Genomic DNA, 20,629 nt, shown 5'->3' with positions numbered 1-20,629 from the left:
AGCAATCAATCGACTTCTCGACAAGTGATGGAACAGAATAGTTGACATTAAGGTCATGGTACTGTAGATAGAATACTAGGTCAACTGAAGAAGTATTGAGGAATAAAACTGCACAGTCCTTGTCGAAACCTGAGAGATCTGCTGTAACAGCGAAAGAAGGGAGATTGGTTTACCGTCGCCTCAAAGGCGAGGCTACTAAAGGCGGAGCACAAGCTCGTATTGAGGAAGTATGGAAAGGGAAATCGGTCGTGTCGTTTTCAATGTCCTCACTAAAAAGTAACAGTTATCATTGCGCGGCCTATGTAGAGGAGATTTATAACGGTATATTTCCTCCCTGTTCTAATTAATGTTAAGTATGCCTAACTCACTCACAATAGCTAGAAAATAAAAATTCACCTGACAGATTAGTGGCCTAGTTGACGAATCACAGTAATTCGCAATCTTATAGGCATAAGAACGTTTTCAGTCAGACCACTTCGCGGCAGACTGCACAGGAAGTGATAAGTAATGTGGATATCTCCCTTTCGGAATATGTGTTTGCTCTTTATGTATTCCGTCGAATCTCAGTTCCTGCAAAGTTGCTGAAGAACTGAATTCTACGTTAATGCAAATAAAACATGTCATACGACACAGTGCTGTAACAGAAGTGTTCACTTTCTTGTAACGTTCGTGTATGATACAAATGAGAGACCATTATGTTCTCATTCATTTCTGTTTTGTCCCTTTACACTTTCATTCCTACCCATAATTGGTTAGGTGGACTGATTGATGTGTTATTCCGATAAAGACGTTGATTGTTTTCCCTGTTAGAACCCAGCGAAACGTGATTATGGCAAGAGATTTCCGAATTAGGAGTATTTAGAAGGGTGTATCCGATTTTGGTGTTTGCAAACAACTAAAGAAAACCTACACAAAACATTGGTCGGAAGAGCGGAAATGTCAATACTCTACGTAGCCAGACAAAAAATAATGGGGTAGCCGAGTGGGGTGGTGGATCCTCTATCTTAGAGGATGTGGGGGTTAGGGCTGTAGCTAACTGGATAGGGTTTATTCACCACGAGTAGTTGCTTAAAGTGTTTTTGAATGGTATGAATAATCCCACATTCCTAGCTCTCCAATTGAAATGTTTTTTGAAGGAATCGTTCTGTAGCAGAGTTTGTAATCCTACTGGAACAATAAAACTGTTTGGTGGACTGCGATTCTAACCAGCAGCATCTTGGTCTTTCGCGAACAATGTTGCTATTGACTATTATATCCAGGCGCGACTGACGATCCTCCCTCACATCTACACGTCAGTATCTCTCTCCCACTTTCGAGACTTCACACAATCTGTACTGCAGACGTTGCTGGAATAGCACTTCTCTACGAAAAGATATTATGGAGAAATGGCTTATCCACAGCCTAGGGGATTGTTCCAAGAATGTATCACTTTACAGTTGAGTGATCGTTGTTTTGAAACTTGGACATAGAAAATTTGTAGTAAGGGCTATGGGGCCAAACTGCTAAAGTCACAGGTCTCTAGGCGTATTCACTAAATAAATTAACTTACGCTATGGCCAACACACACACACACACACACACACACACACACACACACACACACACACACACACACACATGGCCGAGGGAGGACTCGAACCTCCGATTGGGGGAGCCCCGCAAATCGTGACAAGACCCCTCACATCGTATGGCTACCCCACGCGGCATTTGAAACTTGCTGACAGATTACAACTAAGATCCAAACTGGCACTCGAGCCCAGGAACTTGCCTCTGAGAGGCATTGTGGTGTCACCGCCAGACACCACACTTGCTAGGTGGTAGTTTAAATCGGCCGCGGTCCATGTAGTACATGTCGGACCCGCGTGTCGCCACTGTGATCGCAGACCTAGCGCCACCACCAAGGCAGGTCTCGTGATACGAGAGTGGACTCGCCCCCAGTTGTACGAGAACCTAGCTACCGCCCAGTTGTACGCGAACCTAGCTATCGCCCAGTTGTACGAAGCCTTTCTCTCTCATTAGCCGAGAGACAGAATAGCCATCAGCTAAGTTAATGGCTACGAACTAGCAAGGAGCCATTTGTATCAGTGCCTATAGCTTACGAGTATTCAAGAGAGATGTATTCCGAGGAATCAATAAAAGTTAAGTAAAAGGCATCTACATACTTTTCTTCTTATTCATTCATAAGTTTTTATGTTCCAGACTTCACGCCCGTCTGCTTATTGCCGTTCGTGCACTATCGGCCACAGCGTTAGTTTAGCATTCCTTTTCAGCAATCAACATCACGGTGTCGGTCCAGCTACCGACACTACAATTATTGGCGACGAGGGAAAAGGACCTTTTTCTGATTGCTTACATTTATTTCTGATTGCTTACATTTATTTGTGTCATGGCTTCGCCACATTCTCCAGATGTACTGTCCGAATTTTATCGCTTGCAGAATCAGCAGACGCAGGCGTTACTGGATGCCCTTGGACAGCTCGTCCAGGGTCAACGTGCGCTGCACACCGATGCGGCCGCCGCCGCTTCTTCGCTACCGCTGCCACTGAACGCTGTTGCACCTCCCTTTCGACCATACGTGGCAGCCGATGAGACCTGGCAAGAGTGGTCTCGTCAGTTCGCCTTTCACATGGCTGCCTACAGAATTCAAGGTAATGAGCGGCAGCCGTTTTTGCTTTCTTGTGTCGGTGTGTCCACATACCGTGTGATAGTGAAATTGTTTCCCCGACGCGACGTAGCAACTTTGTCATACGAGGAAATTTTGTCTGCCTTAGATGCCTATTTCAAAGAAACAGTTAATGTGGTTGCAAAACGGTATACGTTTTTTCGTACAAAACGTACGGCCGGTCAAACTAATAGGGAGTGGGTAGCAACATTGCAAGGACTTACTAGGGACTGTGCCTTTGAATGTGACTGTGGTCTTTCTTATTCAGATACAATGGTGCGTGATGCAATTGCACAGAACGTTTCTGATGTTCGCATACGGGAGCAAATTTTGAAACTAGTTAATCCCTCCCTTCAACAAGTGATAGACATATTGGATAGACAGGACACACTGGACTGTGCTCAGGAATCTTTTGAAACTTCGCCAGCCGTGTGTAACATTAACCGGCCCGCTGGACGCGCTGCGCGGCCCGGTACCCGGGCCTCGCGCACGGCGACACAGCGACCGCCGCGTGCTAAGCCAGGTGTGCCGCGCCAGCCCGCAAATGCAGTGAAATCATGCCCGCGGTGTGCTACTAGACATTCGCGTGAACATTGCCCGTCACGCCAAGCTATTTGCTTTTTCTGCAATAAGAAAGGACATGTTCAAAGTGTTTGCCAGAAAAAGCTCAGATCAGACAATCACAATCATTCCAGGCCCTTTGCTTCGCGCCGGAATCGAACCAAGGACACTCAGGCTCGTGGACCTTCGCCTATGGACATTCATGTCGTTAATTCCACTTCGTCCAGTGACACTTTCTCTAACAGTGACTGTGATCGTCCCACAAAAACTGTGCGTCGACGTCGCCGGAAATCACGTCAATTAGCAAGTGATTCTGTACCAGTGTCTGTTCCAATTGCACAAAACAGTCGCTCTTGTCGTCAGCACGACAATAAACTTTTTGTGGACTTAGACTTTGAAGGCAAAGTGATACCATTCCAGCTCGATACCGGAGCTGCAGTTTCATTGCTCAATCACGACACGTACAAACAACTGGGCGCACCTCCGTTGCGTGCCGCAAATGTTAAGCTAACTACATATTCCGGACAGAAAATTCCTGTGTTAGGACAGTGCAGCCTTCTTGCAACATTCAAGGGACAAACAAAACTTGTGTCATTTTACGTTCTTCGTTCTTCTTCTGCAGTGAACTTATTTGGTCTAGATTTATTTAAGTTGTTTAACATGTCTATTGTAAATCAGGTCCTATCAGTGAATCAGACTGTGCCTACAGACAGTGTTTCTCGGCTGTGTGACGAATTTGCAGACGTTTTTGCACCGGGCTTAGGTTGCGCTAAAAACTATGAAGCACATTTAGAACTGAAGGTAAACGCGCAACCGAAATTTTTCAGGGCGCGCAATGTTCCCCACGCATTGCGTGATGAGGTTGCAAGAACGTTAAACGATCTCGAATCACAGGGTGTAATTGAACGTGTGCAAGCTTCTCTCTGGGCCTCACCCTTAGTAATTTTGCCAAAACCTTCCGGAAAATTGAGACTTTGCGTGGACTTCAAGGCCACAGTGAATCCACAGCTAGTGACTGCTACTTTTCCTTTGCCCCGCCCGGAAGATCTTTTTGCTAAACTGTGCCCGGGAAAATATTTTTCAAAGTTGGACCTAGCCGATGCGTACTTGCAAATACCGGTGGACGACGAATCCCAGCGCGTATTGGTGGTTAACACGCATCTTGGATTGTACCGCTTCAAAAGACTGCCATTCGGGTGTGCATCCGCCCCTGCCTTGTTTCAGCAATATTTACAAACTGTTTGTGCGTCGGTCCCTACTGCCGCAAACTATCTGGACGATATAGTGATCTCCGGACAGACAGAAGAAGATCATCTTGCGAATTTACGAACATTATTTCAGGTCTTGCGGCAAAATGGTCTTCGCTTGAGGAAGGACAAATGTGTGTTTTTTGCTCGTGACTTACCATACCTGGGACATGTCATTAATGCCCAAGGCATACATCCAAGTCCAGAGCACCTCCGGGCCATACACGATTTGCCTTCCCCTCAAAATCTGAAACAGCTACAGAGTGTGTTGGGTAAAATTAACTATTATCATAAATATGTGCGCAATGCCTCTTCCATTTCAGCTCCGCTTCATCGCTTACGCCGTAAAGGTGTTCCGTTCGTCTGGACGCCGGAATGTGAACGCGCCTTTCGCCAGTTGAAATCGGCGTTGCTTTCTCATACTTGCCTTACGCCGTTCGATCCCCAGAAACCCCTTTTGTTGATGGTAGATGCATCGGATTTCGGGATCGGTGCTGTGCTTGCGCACAAAGTTGGCTCACATGATCGCCCTATTGCCTTTGCGTCCAAATTGCTCTCGTCTGCGCAAAGAAATTATTCACAGATAGAGAAAGAAGCTTTGGCTCTCGTGTTTGGTGTTACTAAGTTCCATGATTTCTTGTATGGTCGTCACTTTACCATCATCACAGACCACAAACCTTTGACGTCGCTTTTTCATCCGACCAAGCCTGTACCTCCACGTACAGCGCAGAAATTCATTCGCTGGTCTATTTTCCTCTCGCAGTACCGCTACGATATCTTGTATCGGTCCACTGCTAAGCACGGAAACGCCGATGCGTTGTCCCGTTTGCCTGTTGCTGAGGATAAAGCATTCGATTCTTCCGAACTTGCTTGCATGTTCATTGATTCGGAAACCGATGAAGTGGTCGAATCGTTTCCGATTGATTTTCGTCGTGTCGCTACAGCCACAGCTGCTGACCCTGTCCTTGCTACTGTTTTACGTTTTGTTGCTACGCAATGGCCTTTGTCAAAGTCTCGGATCGAGGATCCGTTGGTTCGCCGATTTTTTGCTCACAAGGAGAGACTTTTTGTTCGACGTGGTGTTTTGTTGTTGCGTTCTGATAATGATCAGTCCAGAGTCGTGGTCCCACGTTCGTTACAGTCCTCTGTTTTACGGCTCCTTCATCAAGGACATTGGGGTATAGTGCGAACGAAACAACTTGCTCGTCAGCACTGTACTTGGTTCGGAATCGATGCTGCGATTACGAATATGTGTTCTTCGTGCCCGGCGTGTGCCGAACAACAGTCCGCACCGCCGCGGAAAGTCTTTGCGTGGCCAAAAGCCACTTCCCCTTGGCAACGCTTGCACATTGATTTTGCTGGTCCATTCTGGAATGCTCGATGGTTGGTTCTGGTCGACGCCTTCAGTAATTTTCCTTTTGTTGTCCGGATGTCTTCCACGACGTCCTCCGCCACCATCCAAGCGTTGTCTGCTATCTTTTGCATTGAAGGTCTTCCGCAGACTATTGTTTCCGACAATGGCCCACAATTCATGTCCGCAGAATTTCAGTCTTTCTGCCAGGCCAATGGTATTCAACATCTGACATCCGCGCCGTTTTCGCCTCAGTCCAACGGTGCCGCTGAACGTTTGGTCCGGACTTTCAAGTCACAGATGTTGAAATTGAAAGAGTCGCATTCTCGGGAGGACGCATTGTTGCTCTTTTTGTCTTCGTATCGCTCTCAGCCCCGAGATGGTCGCTCGCCGGCTGAGTTGCTCCACGGTCGTCCTCATCGCACCTTGATGTCTTTGCTGCATCCGCCGCATCAGGTTCCTGCGCAGCGGCAGACTCCTGCTTTTGCTCCAGGCGACGTTGTATTTTATCGCAACTATCGAGGTTCACGGCGTTGGCTCGCAGGGCGCATTCTTCGCTGCCTCGGCCGCGCGATGTATTTGGTTTTGGGGGCCTCTGGTGAGGTGCGTCGGCATCTCAATCAGCTGCGCCTCTGTCGTCGCTCGGGTTCTGCCGCTCCCCGTCTGCTTTCAGCGACGGTGCCGTCCGGTCAGCGCCCTGGGGACCCATCTACTGGCTCGCCTCATCCCCAGGTGTTACCGACGATGCCTTCCATTTTGCCCCATGGCGACGCGCCGCCGCCGCCGCAGCAGCAGCAGCAGCAGCAGCCGCCGCCGCCGCCGACCGCATTCGACGCTTCGTTGCAGCCGCCAAGCGCCTCCCAGGGTCACGCGCCGCCGATCGCTTCCCGTGACCAGCTGTCCTCCGCCATGGAACGCCCGCCCGCTCCGGACCACATGACGTCATCGCGCGTCGGCTACCCCGACGCCATGGACGTCGACCCTTCAGTACCCTCATGTTTCTTTACGGGCGCATACACCGCATGTTGACGTGCACCCTGGACTAGTTTTGCAGGCGTTTCCTAGCTCCCCTCGGACCGGATGGCCGGGTGCGGGTGGCACAGCCTCGCCTGTTGTTAGGCTCCCCACCTCATCGCATACGTCAACATGTGGTCCTCCCCACGGCGGGCGGAAGCCTTATTACACGACCGTTCGCCGATTTGCGGGGGAGGAATGTGGTGTCACCGCCAGACACCACACTTGCTAGGTGGTAGTTTAAATCGGCCGCGGTCCATGTAGTACATGTCGGACCCGCGTGTCGCCACTGTGATCGCAGACCTAGCGCCACCACCAAGGCAGGTCTCGTGATACGAGAGTGGACTCGCCCCCAGTTGTACGAGAACCTAGCTACCGCCCAGTTGTACGCGAACCTAGCTATCGCCCAGTTGTACGAAGCCTTTCTCTCTCATTAGCCGAGAGACAGAATAGCCATCAGCTAAGTTAATGGCTACGAACTAGCAAGGAGCCATTTGTATCAGTGCCTATAGCTTACGAGTATTCAAGAGAGATGTATTCCGAGGAATCAATAAAAGTTAAGTAAAAAGCATCTACATACTTTTCTTCTTATTCATTCATAAGTTTTTATGTTCCAGACTTCACGCCCGTCTGCTTATTGCCGTTCGTGCACTATCGGCCACAGCGTTAGTTTAGCATTCCTTTTCAGCAATCAACATCACGGTGTCGGTCCAGCTACCGACACTACAGGCATTGCAAATGAAATGATTCGTTTCCCCTGTGTATCCATTAAGGTTTGTAAAAATTAACAGCCACAAAGCATGGCTTGAGCTATACCGCCCCAATCGCCAGGTTGCGGCAAGGTTGGATGTGTCTGCTCTGCTCGCTGCGGCACAGGGAGCGGAGAGTGTGAATACAACCGCCGATTGCGACGCCGTTGTCGACGAGAGGGCGAGCGCAGAATGGCTTAAGAGTCTTGTGTGCGGCTATGAACCAGCCGGAACAGGTAACCAGCGCCAGGGGATACGATAGGAGACTGTTGGCTGACAAAGACGTGACGGTTGTAAAATGCACCAGCGGCGCATCATGTGGTGTTGATTTGATTCCTAAGAGGTTGGTCCCTGACTCTTACGTCTGGCAGCTGACTGATTGGAGCTTGAAGCCAGAGCCTGGGAAGATGGGCATTTACTGGCTGACAGAGTTTGGGTTTGGGTTGGTTGGGGGAAGAGACCAAACTACGAAGTCATTTGTCTCATCAGATTAGGGAAAGACGGGGAAGGAAGTCGGCCGTGCCCTTTCAAAGGAACCATCCCGGCATTTGCCTGGAGCGATTTAGGGAAATCACGAAAAACCTAAATCAGGATGGCCGGGCTCGGGATTGAACCGCCGTCCTCTCGAATGCGAGTCCAGTGTGCTAACCACTGCGCCACCTCACTCGGTACGAGCTAACAGCAGAGAGGTGGAGGCGCTGAGTGCACCCTACGAGCAATTCGGTACTGTCCTGGTTATCAAGGGGTTGGTCCCTGAGTCTTGTGTCGGGCAGCTGACTGGTTGGAGCTTGAAGCGAGCGCCTGGAAATACGATCGGCAGCTGCTGTCTGATAACCGGAGTGGTCTGTTGCTGGAGTCTTACGGCGAACATGGAACAACTGGAGTACGGAGCCAGTGCCTTGGGCTGCTGCTGGCTGACAACATGGGACGAGCCATTCAGTGTTGTCTTTGTTCCGAGAAGTCTGATCTGCGTCCGTTGAGAAGCAGCGGAACAAGCAGGACAAGAAGCGGGTGGAGCCGAGTGGTGATAGGCGGCTGATGGCTCGAGTGAGAGAGAGAGAGAGAGAGAGAGAGAGAGAGAGAGGGAGAGATATCTGCCGAACGTTTGAAGAATGGTTCGGCTGCAGGTGTTTGGTTCCCAGGACGACTGTGCCTGCAGTGCATGGGCAGCTCTCATGCCTTGGAGTGTGCAGCTAACAGTTCCTTGGTGCCAATTATGTATTCCTTTGGTGTAACGCCATGATTTCGCTTAGATAGGAGTTGTATTTTGGAGACTTTGTAGCCTGTTGCAGACTACCTACTCACAGGCAGTCGCACACACATGATTATTAGCCCCATGAGCCTGCTCACATTGATCACCGTCACTGCAACTTGTGTTATGGGAAGCCTTTGCAGTAGATTGGTGTTGATGTTAGTAAAACATTGTTTCTTGAATTGATAAGGTTCTGGTCATTAAGTTTTCTGAATGGTTTAAGCTGTATTAGTTTCTTGTTATGAAACGTATTTGATATTGTTCTGTTAAGTTAAATGACACATTTGCACGCAAGGAAGCAGGTTTTCAGTTCTGATACGAATGTTGTCTCACGCCAGGATTGCTTGTTCATCTACTTATATTTCTGCATCCTGCATTTATTCTGTGTTATTTAAATTTTAATTGTGATCGTATCTTTTGTGTCTTAGGTCAGGATTTCACTGGTTTATTTATTCTCTAATTGAGGACTTTTAGCACTCAGTTCTTGATTATGAGATTTTATAACATACCTTCGAAGTTTTATTTAATTCCACTGTTCTTTGAACTGCAGCTATTACTAATTCTCTCGTGGAACAGTTTTGGTGCTGTTGTTTTGCATATTATTACTAAACGTGAACCAGCAAAGTTTTTCCCGTAATGAATGTAATAATTTTAAATTATGTGTTTTGGAAGTTTTTTACATAGTATTTTAGAAATTGTTTTCAATAATATAATTGTGAACGAATGGTAACATTGCTTAATAATAATTGTGCCTTCATAACCCCAATCATATCCACAACACAGCTTATGTTTCTGTTTAAAACTGCTCATAATACAGTATCAAAGTGAATCTGAGGTCAAAGGATATGTAGAACATTATACCGATAGTAAATAATTGAGACTGCAGCGAAAACGGTACTGGAAGTTCCACTAGCGTTTTCCATTATGTGGTGGACAATATCACTGTTATGTTTAGCTCATGCGCTTTGAAGCAGGCTAACGATATTTGCACAAAAAAGAAAGAGCCAGTATGTCTCTTAGTCATCAGACGCGAAGTACGCCAATAGAGTGAGTTCGAACGAGTGAGTTCGAACCAGTGAGTTATAGTTGTTTGTTGAAGTAAACTTGCCACGCCTTCGTATTTCGGTTGGTTTAGGGTCTCCTTTTACTACACTATGTGTGGAACTACCTTTCCTTTTACTACACTATGTGTGGAACTACCTCCTTATATGTGGCACACACACACACACACACACACACACACACACACACACACACACACGAATAACCAACATCAAAGTGCAATTTTTGAATGCAAAATCCGGTGAGTAATCTATCCTCAATAAAACGTTAACCTCTACATCAGGAAGATTCTAGAGCCAGAGCTATTGGCATTCTTTCAGGTGGCCGCTCAGGGGGGTACTGTCCGGTTTCGTTGAATGGGAACGTCGTTTTCCCTCCCCCACCCTTCCCCAATTTTAGATTTTTCTCAGTCTGCAATGTCTTAGTCGTCGACGGGACGTTAAACCCTAATCTTCTGTCATTTAATTACACATTTACACAAATCAGTTGTTGGATGATAAATCTCCATCAGTGGTCACTGTTTGATTGGGGGACATAATTTATTTCCTAACGAGATAGGGTAGTCTCGAAAGCTTCTGATTGCTTCTGTCTTAAGTCTACTGTACCACAAAAAGATCCAGTTATAAATTTTTACCCACAACAAAATCCTACCAATGAAGCGAAGGTGCTATGTTAACTTACGATGATCTGCCTGAAGAGTTGCTCAAGCTTTTTGGTTCAAATAGTTCTGAGCACTATGGGACTTAACATCTGAGGTGATCAGTCCCCTACACTTACAACTACTTAAACCTAAGGACATAACACACATCCATGGCCGAGGCAGGATTCGAACATACGACCGTAGCAGTCGCGCGATTCCGCACTGAAGCATCTAGAACGGTTTGGCCACAGCGGCCGGCAAGCTTTTTGGTTGGTTGATTGATTTTGGGGATGGAGTAGGGTGGGGGGGAGGAGGGGGGGGGACCCAACAGTAAGGTCATGGGTCCCATCGGATTAGGGAAGGATAGGGAAGGAAGTCGGCCGTGCCCTTTGAAGTTTTCTCAGGTAGTGCTTCATTATAAATAACAACGTCATACGCAAAATTTTTGAGCTTGCTAATAATAAGGCCTGCTAGACCATTAGCATTAAACATGATCAGAAAAGGTCCCAACACAATCAGCTTCTGCTAAGCGTCTTGTTTCGGCCACCTGATCTAGTCTTTCCTCACAGACAGGAAACATTTCTGACTTCTCATCTCTGACTTCTTCTACTGTGCACTGCCTATTTTAGTTAACTTTTACAAACCTTCCTACGAACCTTCAGCTGTTTGTTTGTTTGAAGTAGGATCGTAGTTAAGACATTATCGTCGCATTCGGGACGAGAAAGTTTCAAATACTCATCCGACCAACTATGGTTTGGTTTTCTGTGATTTCCCAAAACAAAGTAAGGCGAATCCCGGGATAGTTCCTTTCTCTCCAATGTCTTCGACTAGCCACTAAAACCTAAACCTTTCATTCTTTTTGAGGGTTCTTAATCAAATTTGTTTATCCTTAATGCACAATCCGTTCTTATCTCGAGCAATTATTTCAAATTTTTTGTTATCAATTTAATTAGCCAAACTTAACATTGGTGATAATTCCTTTTTCACTCATGTTGCATCTGCTGAAATTTTGGTTTACCTTGGTTCTATGGCGTAGACCTACTACAAGTGTAAATTACAGTAGCGAGAAGCTGTAGCCTCTTTCTTTCTGAAAACAAAGATGTCTTTCCGTGACGTCTTTAGACTTCCAGCATACGCATTTGGTTTTTGTAGAAAAAATGAAATGATCGTATGCATCTTTGGCTGGGAGACCCCGTCTGTGGTGTTCAACTGCCTGGTTCAAATCTTCCTATTGTACGCCACTTCGGCCATTTGCATGTCGATGAATGTGAAATGAAATGATTAGGACGACAAAAGCACTCGGTCACGGAACGAAGAAAATGTGCCACCCAACCGGGAATCGAACCCAGCGCCCCAAAGGGTAGAGGCGGTGACGCTAAGCACCACACTTGCAGACTGTTGTTGTTAATATTGCGTACACACGCGCCTGTTAGGGACTTCATCCTCTTTAGTCTCTGAATTACAGTATTTTATATCACGTTATGCTGTTCAACGCCTTGCCTGGTCCACTTATACTGAAAGGTATCTTGATTTTAGTCTTTCGATGTCCTTGGATTGCTAACTCTAGGTTAGATTTGAGCTGGGCTAGAATTTACCATTTCCGAAGCTAAACTTATATCTGTCCAATAAATCCACAATTTTGCTATCCAATTGTTTGTATACAGGTATGTTTAAAAAGCGCAGACAAAGCTCTTGTGTTGGAGAAGAACGGAAATCAAACGTCTTTCCATAAATGATGCTCAGAGTGGACCAAAGAGCTTAACTGGACAGCTCATACACTCGAAGACGAAAAAAAATAAAATAAAAATAAAAAAATAAACCGAGGCACCACGAAGGATTTTTTCGAATGGGATGGGTATCGGTAGATGCCGTGTACTTTGTACGGATAAACAAATGATTATAATTTTAGCAAACGTGGAAGCTTTAGTGAAGAGAAACAGCTTCACAAATACAGTAAGTCAGTAACGCGTTGGTCCACCTCTGGCCTTTTGCACTGTTATGATGCTAGCCTTTGATGATAAATTTATTGGATGGCCTCCTGATGGATATCTTGCCAAATTCTTTCCAAGCTGCCCGTTAGATCGTCAAAATCCCGAGATGGTTGGAGGGCCCTACCTTAATGCTTCAAAAGTTATCAACAGGGCAGAGATCCGGTGACCTTGCTGGCCGAGGTAGGTTTTGCCAACTATGAATAGAAGCAGTAGAAACTGTCGCTGTGTGCTGGCTTATCTTGCTGAAATGAAGCCAAGGATGGCTTCCCATGAATGTCAGCAAAAAGGAGCGAAGAATATCGTCAACGTACCGCTGTGGTGTAAGGATGCCGCGGTTGCCAATGAAAGAGGTCCAGTTGCGAAAAGAAATTGCATCCGAGACCATCAGTCCAGCTCGTTGGGGTGTATGGCGGGGGACAAACAGGTTGGTATATCCCCGCTGTCTTGGACGTCTCCAGACCCGTTTTCGCTGGTCCTTGGGGCTGTTCGAAGAGAGACTCTTCACTGAAAGCAATTCTCCTCCAGTCAGTGAGACTCCATACTAAAGTAAGGTCTGCAGGTGAGAGGGACAGAGGTAGGATACCAACCTGACTGTCATCCTCCAATGGCCCAACAACATGGGCTGTCATATCCTTTCATAGTAGGAGCCGTTTGGTTGTCAACTGCGACACCTTTCACAGCACAGAGATTCGTCGACGATATATTACGCCTCGTTTTGCTGCCCATCATGCAAGCCATCCTGGGCATCATTTCAGCAACATAATCGCCGCCCACAAACTACGAGCGTTTCTACTGTTAGTCTTAGTGCTTTCGAAATTCTACCTTGGCCATCATGGTCACCAGATCCTTTGCTAGTCGAGAACGTCTGGAACATAATGAGCAGGGCCCACCAACCAGACCGGACTTTTTACTATCTAACGTCACAGTTGTACAGCATTTGAGCCCATATCCCTCAGGAGGACGTCCAACAACTCTGTCAATCAATGCCAAGCCGAATAACTGCTTGCATAAGGGTTAGGCCTCCATAGCCTCTTCGGGCGGAGTTTATGTTCAAATGTGTGTGAATTCCTAAGGGACCAAACTACTGTGGTCATCGGTCCCTTGACTTACACACTACTTAAACTATATTGTGCTAAGAGCGACACACACGCCCAAGCCCGAGGGAGGACTCGAACCTCCTGTCTCGGGCATGGATGTGTGTGATGCCATTAGGTTAGTTAGGTTTAAGTAGTTCTAAGTTCAAAAAATGGCTCTGAGCACTACACGACTTAAATTCTAAGGTCATCAGTCGCCTAGAACTTAGAACTAATTAAACCTAACTAACCTAAGGATATCACACACATCCATGCCCAAGGCAGAATTCGAACCTGCGACCGTAGCGGTCGGTTCCAGACTGTGGCGCCTAGAACCGCACGGCCACTCCGGCCGGCTAGTTCTAAGTCTAGGGGACTGATGACCTCATGTGTTAAGTCCCATAGTGCTTAGAGCCATTTTAATAACTTACCAAACGAAAGGGCTGGTATGTTGATAGAGACACTAACAAACACAACCACACACACAAAATTCAAGCTTTCGCAACCCACGGTTGTTTCATCAGGAAAGAGGGAAGGAGAGGGAAAGACGAAAGGATGTGGGTTTTAAGGGAGAGGGTAAGGAGTCATTCCAATCCCGGGAGTGGAAAGACTTACCTTAGGGGGAAAAGGGACAGGTATACTCTCGCACACACACACATATCCATCCGCACATATACAGACACAAGCAGACATACGTAAAGGCAAAGAGTTTTGGCAGAGATGTCTACATCTATACCACTGTACTACATCTCTGCCCAAACTCTTTGCCTTTACATATGTGTGCTTGTGTCTGTATATGTGCGGATGGATATGTGTGTGTGTGTGTTTGCGTGTGTGTGTGTGCGAGTGTATACCTGTTCCTTTTCCCCCTAAGGTAAGTCTTTCCGCTCCCGGGATTGGAATGGCTCCTTACCCTCTCCCTTAAAACCCACATCCTTTCGTCTTTCCCTCTCCTTCCCTCTTTCCTGATGAAGCAACCGTGGGTTGCGAAAGCTTGAATTTTGTGTGTGTTTGTGTTTGTTAGTGCCTCTATCAACATACCAAGGCTTTCGTTTGGTAAGTTACATCACCTTTGTTTTTAGATATATTTTTCCCACGTGGAATGTTTCCCTCTATCATTTAAGACTGATTATGCCTTTCAGCGTTCAGTCTGGAGCATATTGCCCCTCATAAAATTCCTCCATGATCCCCTATTCAGTGCTACCGTTGGTGCCTCTCCTGATGTTAAGCCTATTACTTCAAAATCATTCTTAACCGATTCCAGGTACCTTCTCCTTGGTCCAACCCGACTCCTCCTACCCTCTACTGCTGAACCCATGAGTCTCTTGGGTAACCTTGCTTCTCCCATGCGTGTAACATGACCCCACCATCTAAGCCTGTTCGCCCTGACTGCTACATCTATAGAGTTCACTCCCAGTTTTTCTTTGATTTCCTCATTGTGGACACCCTCCTGCCATTCTTCCCATCTACTAGTACCTGCAATCATCCTAGCTACTTTCATATCCGTAACCTCAACCTTATTGATAAGGTAACCTGAATCCACCCAGCTTTCGCTCCCATACAACAAAGTTGGTCGAAAGATTGAAGGTGCACAGATAACTTAGTCTTGGTACTTAGTTCCTTCTTCTTGCAGAAGAGAGTAGATCGTAGCTGAGCGCTCACTGCATTAGCTTTGCTACACCTCGTTTCCATTTCTTTCACTATGTTGCCATCCTGTGAGAATATGCATCCTACGTACTTGAAACCGTCCACCTGTTCTATCTTTGTACCTCCTATGTGGCACTCAATCCGTTTATATCTCTGTCCCACTGACATTACTTTCGTTTTTGAGATGCTAATCTTCATACCATAGTTCTTACATTTCTGATCTATCTCTGAAATATTACTTTGCAAACTTTCAATCGAATCTTCCATCACAACTAAATCATCCGCATATGCGAGACTGCTTATTTTGTGTTCACATATCTTAATCTCACCCAGCCAGTCTATTGTTTTCAACATATGATCCATAAACAATATGAACAACAGTGGAGAGAAAGGCTGCAGCCTTATGTTACCCCTGAAACTAATCTGAAGCATGAACTCAATTTATCGTCAACTCTACCTGCTGCCTGACTATATATCTAAAGACTTTTAATTGCTTGTAAAAGTTTGCCTCCTATTCCATAATCTCGTGGAACAGACAATGACTTCCTCCTAGGAACCCGGTCATATGCCTTTTCTAGATCTATAAAGCATAGATACAATTCCCTGTTCCACTCGTAACACTTCTCCATTATTTACCGTAAGCTTAAGATCTGTTCCTGACAACCTCTAAGAGGCCTAAACCCACACTGATTTTCATCCAATTGGTCCTCAACTAATACTCGCACTTTCCTTTCAATAATACCTGAGAAGATTTTACCCACAACGCTGATAAAGAGATACCTCTGTAGTTGTAACAACATTTTCTGTTTCCATATTTAATGATTGGTATGATTACTGCTTTCGTCCAGTCTGATGGAACCTGTCCCGACTCCCATGCCATTTCAATTATCCTGTGTAGCCATTTAAGACCTGACATTCCACTGTATTTGATGAGTTCCGACTTAATTTCATCCACCCCAGCCGCTTTATTGCACTGCAATCTATTGACCATTTTCTCCACTTCCTCAAACGTGATCCCATTTCCATCATCATTTCTATCCCATTGTACATCGAAGTCTGAAACGTTACTGATCGTATTTTCAGCTACATTGAGCAGCTCTTAAAAATATTCCCTCCATCCGCCCAAGGCATCAACAGGATTCACCAGCAGTTTTCCTCACCTGTCCAAAATACTTATCATTTCCTTCTTACCTCCCTTTCGAAGACCGCTAATTACACTCCAGAATGGTTTTCCAGCACCTTGACCCAAAGTCTCCAACCTGTTTCCAAAGTCTTCCCAAGATTTCTTCTTGGATGCTGCAATTATCTGTTTGGCTTTGTTTCTTTCTTCAACATAACTTTCTCTGTCTACCTGAGTTCGAGTATGTAGCCATTTTTGATACGCCTTCTTTTTCCTTTTACAGGCTGCCTTGACTGTGTCATTCCACCAAGCTGTTTTGCTTCATCCTATCTTTACACACTACTGTTCCAAGACATTCTTTAGCCACTTCTAGTACTGTGTCCCTGTACCTTGTCCATTCCTCTTCCAATGACTGTAACTGACTACATTCAACTAACTGGTACCTTTCTGAGATCACTGTTATGTACTTGTGCCTGATTTCCTTATCCAGAAGTTCCTCCACTCTTATCCTCCTACATATGGACCTGACCTCCTACACTTTCGGCCTCACAATACCAATTTCACTGCAGATTAAACAGTGATCAGTGTCATTAAAGAATCCCCTGAATACACGTGTGTCCCTCACAGCCTTCCTGAATTCCTGATCTGTTATTATATAGTCAATGACAGATCTGGTTCCCTTGCCTTCCCAAGTATACCGGTGAACGTTCTTATGTTGTCATGCACAGAAAATTCATGATCTATAAAGATAAAGTCACAAAAATCAAGAATTATTCTTCCTATAACAGCAATAATTTAAACAATAGGATTAATTTCAACATCAGCCCTAATCTCATTATACTAAGGACTTAAGTTAATTAAACTAATAACCTTCAAAGTTATAGGAGTTTGTGATTACTAAGCCCATACTGGCACTGAAATCCAAGAGTTGTTTCCCGTTCCTGTTGACCTCCATATCCTCTCCAAATTTACCCATAACCTTTTCATATCCTTGTGTTCGATTTCCAATCCTGGCATTAAAATCACCCATGAGCAGAACACTGTCCTTATCCTTTACTCTAACAACTACATCACTGAGTGCGTCATAAAAACTATCCATCTTATCTTGATCAGTCCCTTCACAATGCGAGTGTACTGACACAATTCTAATTTTATTGCTAGACACTGTCAAATCTATCCACATCAGTCGTTCGTTTACATACCTTATTGCAACTACGCTGGGTTCCATTTCTTTCCTGATGTAAAGCCCTACACCCCATTGTGCTATTCTTGCTTTGAGTCCTGACAGGTATACCTTGTATTCTCCCACTTCCTCTTCTTTCTCATCCCTTATCCGAACGTCACCAACAGCTAAAACGTCCAACCCCATCTTACTTGCAGCCTCTGCCAGCTCTACCTTCTTCCCAGACTAGCCCCCATTGATATTAACAGCTCCCCATCTCGTTACCATTCGTTTGCCGAGTCCTATCTTAGGAGTCCTTGGTTTGTCAGTTAGAGGTGGGACTCCGTCACCTCCAAAGGTCCGAGGCATTTTGCTCTGATTGTTGCCAACATCATATTTAAAGTACCAGGGAAGCAGGTTGCTTGCCTTACTTGCCCCAGGTCCCATTGGGTTTTACCCCTAACGGTTCAGGGACTAACCTGTGGATTTGGTAGTCTTTGCCGTCTGAGCATAAAGGTGACCACGACTCAGAATATGTCCGAGATGCCCAGCCTTGTTCCAAAGTAACTGGTATCCCGACTGTCAGGACCACTTACTTGGCCACTCATACGTTGCCCGTGGTTCATGAACTAGGACATGACAACAGGAACCCACACCATGAAAGAATAAATTTTTCTACAATTCTAAGAAATTGTTTGTCTTTACATACACAACACATCTACCAATTTCTAACCCATTTGGACAACTGGCAATTGGACAATTCGTTAGTGATGTGTGATTTTTAAATTTTTTAAATTTTATTAGAGCAGTACTCTTCCTTTCTAATGGTGTGGTACAATAAACATACAGAAACTTTGTTTAACATGTGGCCTTCTGGTCATGTGCATTGATACCACCAGCGAAATTTTTATTAAATTATGAAATGCAAACATAACCGAAAGTTCCATGATTATTCAAATTATTAATCGCAACACTTTTGTCTGTTTCACAAGTTCACAAGTAACGATCACTTTCCACATCAACGGGGGCACTGTCTTGTGTCACATTGGCGAAGAGAATACTAGCAGTTATCATTACTACGTCATTGTAGCTACCGAGCAAACACTCATATTATCAGTTCCTTTTTTTCACATCGCCGTTCGTAACAAGCACCGCTACGGCAAACACTGTACGATTTTAAACGTACTGCACTGCGAAGCGGAGGACACTGCCTGCGGAAGCGCGGCGACTCACCGCGGTCCTGGAGGGTGCCATGTCAGAGGAGTGACGTCGAGCTGTGCGTCTGCGACACGCGGGCTGCCTGCGGGCCATCGCCCGGTGGCAGGCCTTTTGTAGCCTGGCGACGCCGACGCCGCCGCCGGCGTCCCCCCACTGGGCCGTCCATTTCCCGAAAAATATGCGGCAGCCGGCGGAGAGCCAGCGATGACGCCGTGGGGGCTGATTTCTCCGGAACAATGGCGACAGCGGCCGCCCTTGGCACTGGCCGCAGCGCCACGTGCGGACACCGCCGGCTGCATCCCAACGGAGGCGACGACGAGCAGACTAGAGAGGGGGCGAACTCGTTCATTCCCGTGAACTACTTCATTCACTTCACTCTTTGCCGTGAAGCGTTCAAATTAAGTAGTTCATTCATGAAGGACGGAAGCCTGGCGAAGCTGCCCAGTTCGCCGCTCAGCTGCGGCTGCGCTCGCTTCGCCTCTCTCGTACAATAAAGCTTCGTAATACTTCATAATTTTACCAACAGATGGCCGAACTATGCAAGTAACGTGCACGCAACGTTTTAAGCTCTTACAGCGTCTGAGTTAAATAGTGCATGGTCGAAGGGGATAAAGGAAAGATAAACAGAGAAGCCTGTCACATGTAAAGAAGGTATTACATTTAATCTTGCTCGACATTTACTGATGAAGCGCGCCCACAAAAGTCTTTATCTGCAAATGAAACATTATTTGTTGTATTCGTGGACTGAAAACTAGGGCTACCAACGAAATGCAGTCCAATTTTATGTTCCTTTTAAAATTTAATCCAAAATAGAATGAGAATGTTTACCACTGTCACAAAGTCTATGTACCTACATTAAGTAATTATTCAGAAGTTTTCCTGTAGATTTTATTTTTGTTGAGAATAATAACCCTCCTTCAAAACGTAAACTGTCACCTGTAGTCATTGGTACGATTTCAGGTAAAATCCCTCTTTCAGTGTTATTAACAAACCTTTTATTTTCATGTTGGCTGTGCGTGCTCACAGAGCCAGCCTCTTCGTTTATATCTTTAATATTCGTTTGTCTGCAAGCGCTGCCAACGGTAGGCTACCCGTAGACGCGAAGTTTAACTGCACAAATAGTCACAGGTAATGATGTCAGCACTGCAGGTAGCAAACTGACGCTGCTTTCCCCTCGCCCCTCACCATCCCAACTGTCGTAAACCTATCGTTCTCCACAAACACCGAGCGATTCGTCCACAGGCAGTAAAGGGAGGATTGAAGTGAAGGGAGGATGAGTGACGTAGCGCAGATGTAGTGCTTGAGGGAGAGGGGAAGAGAGTGAGTGAACTAGAAAAAAGTGTGGAGTGTGCTATCTGTGAAGAGTTTGAAGTACCAGTTAATTGAAATTGAGTGGTTAGTTCACACTTCACTAGAGTGAAACGTTCATTTGAAAGACTGATTCACGAGCTCCCCATCACTAGAGCAGACACACGAGGCAAGGCGCATCAGCACTCGATCCCAGCTGCACCAGGACCGCACTAACGGCCCTAACAGCGGAGCACCCAGATGCAGAGACCTGAAACATTACTTTGAACCTTACGCCGGTATTACACTATCAAATTTCTTCGTCAAAGATTTGATCAAACATGTGATACTGAAAGGTCTCTGTTGGATTCCTTTCGTGTTAACTTCTTAAAACTGTAGTCATTTACGGCATACATTCCACTTCTATATTTACTGTGGTGTTTCTGACTATCTGGGAGGACACTGAGCAGTGCAACGTGTTACTTTTACACACAATCAAGAACGACCTGTCACACTAGTACACTTTATAACACAGTTAATACAGGGTGTTACAAAAAGGCACTGCCAAACTTTCAGGAAGCATTCCTCACACG

General features: G+C 45.8%; 1 protein-coding gene across 1 annotated transcript in view; it reads right to left on the bottom strand.

The window, feature by feature from the left end:
* Window positions 1-18,819, bottom strand: part of LOC124794658 (putative uncharacterized protein DDB_G0287191) — a 39,073-nt gene extending 20,254 nt beyond the window's left edge. The window contains exon 1 of the mRNA XM_047258186.1: window positions 18,765-18,819. Within this exon, the coding sequence (XP_047114142.1) occupies window positions 18,765-18,785 (21 nt within the window). The 5' untranslated portion in view covers window positions 18,786-18,819. The remainder of the gene's footprint in view (window positions 1-18,764) is intronic.
* Window positions 18,820-20,629: the final 1,810 nt, after the last annotated feature.

Source organism: Schistocerca piceifrons, chromosome 4 (genome assembly GCF_021461385.2).
Source record: "Schistocerca piceifrons isolate TAMUIC-IGC-003096 chromosome 4, iqSchPice1.1, whole genome shotgun sequence".
NCBI classification, from domain to species: Eukaryota; Metazoa; Arthropoda; class Insecta; order Orthoptera; family Acrididae; genus Schistocerca; species Schistocerca piceifrons.
Note: the sequence above shows the minus strand (reverse complement) of the source record. Positions and strands in the feature narration are given on the sequence as shown.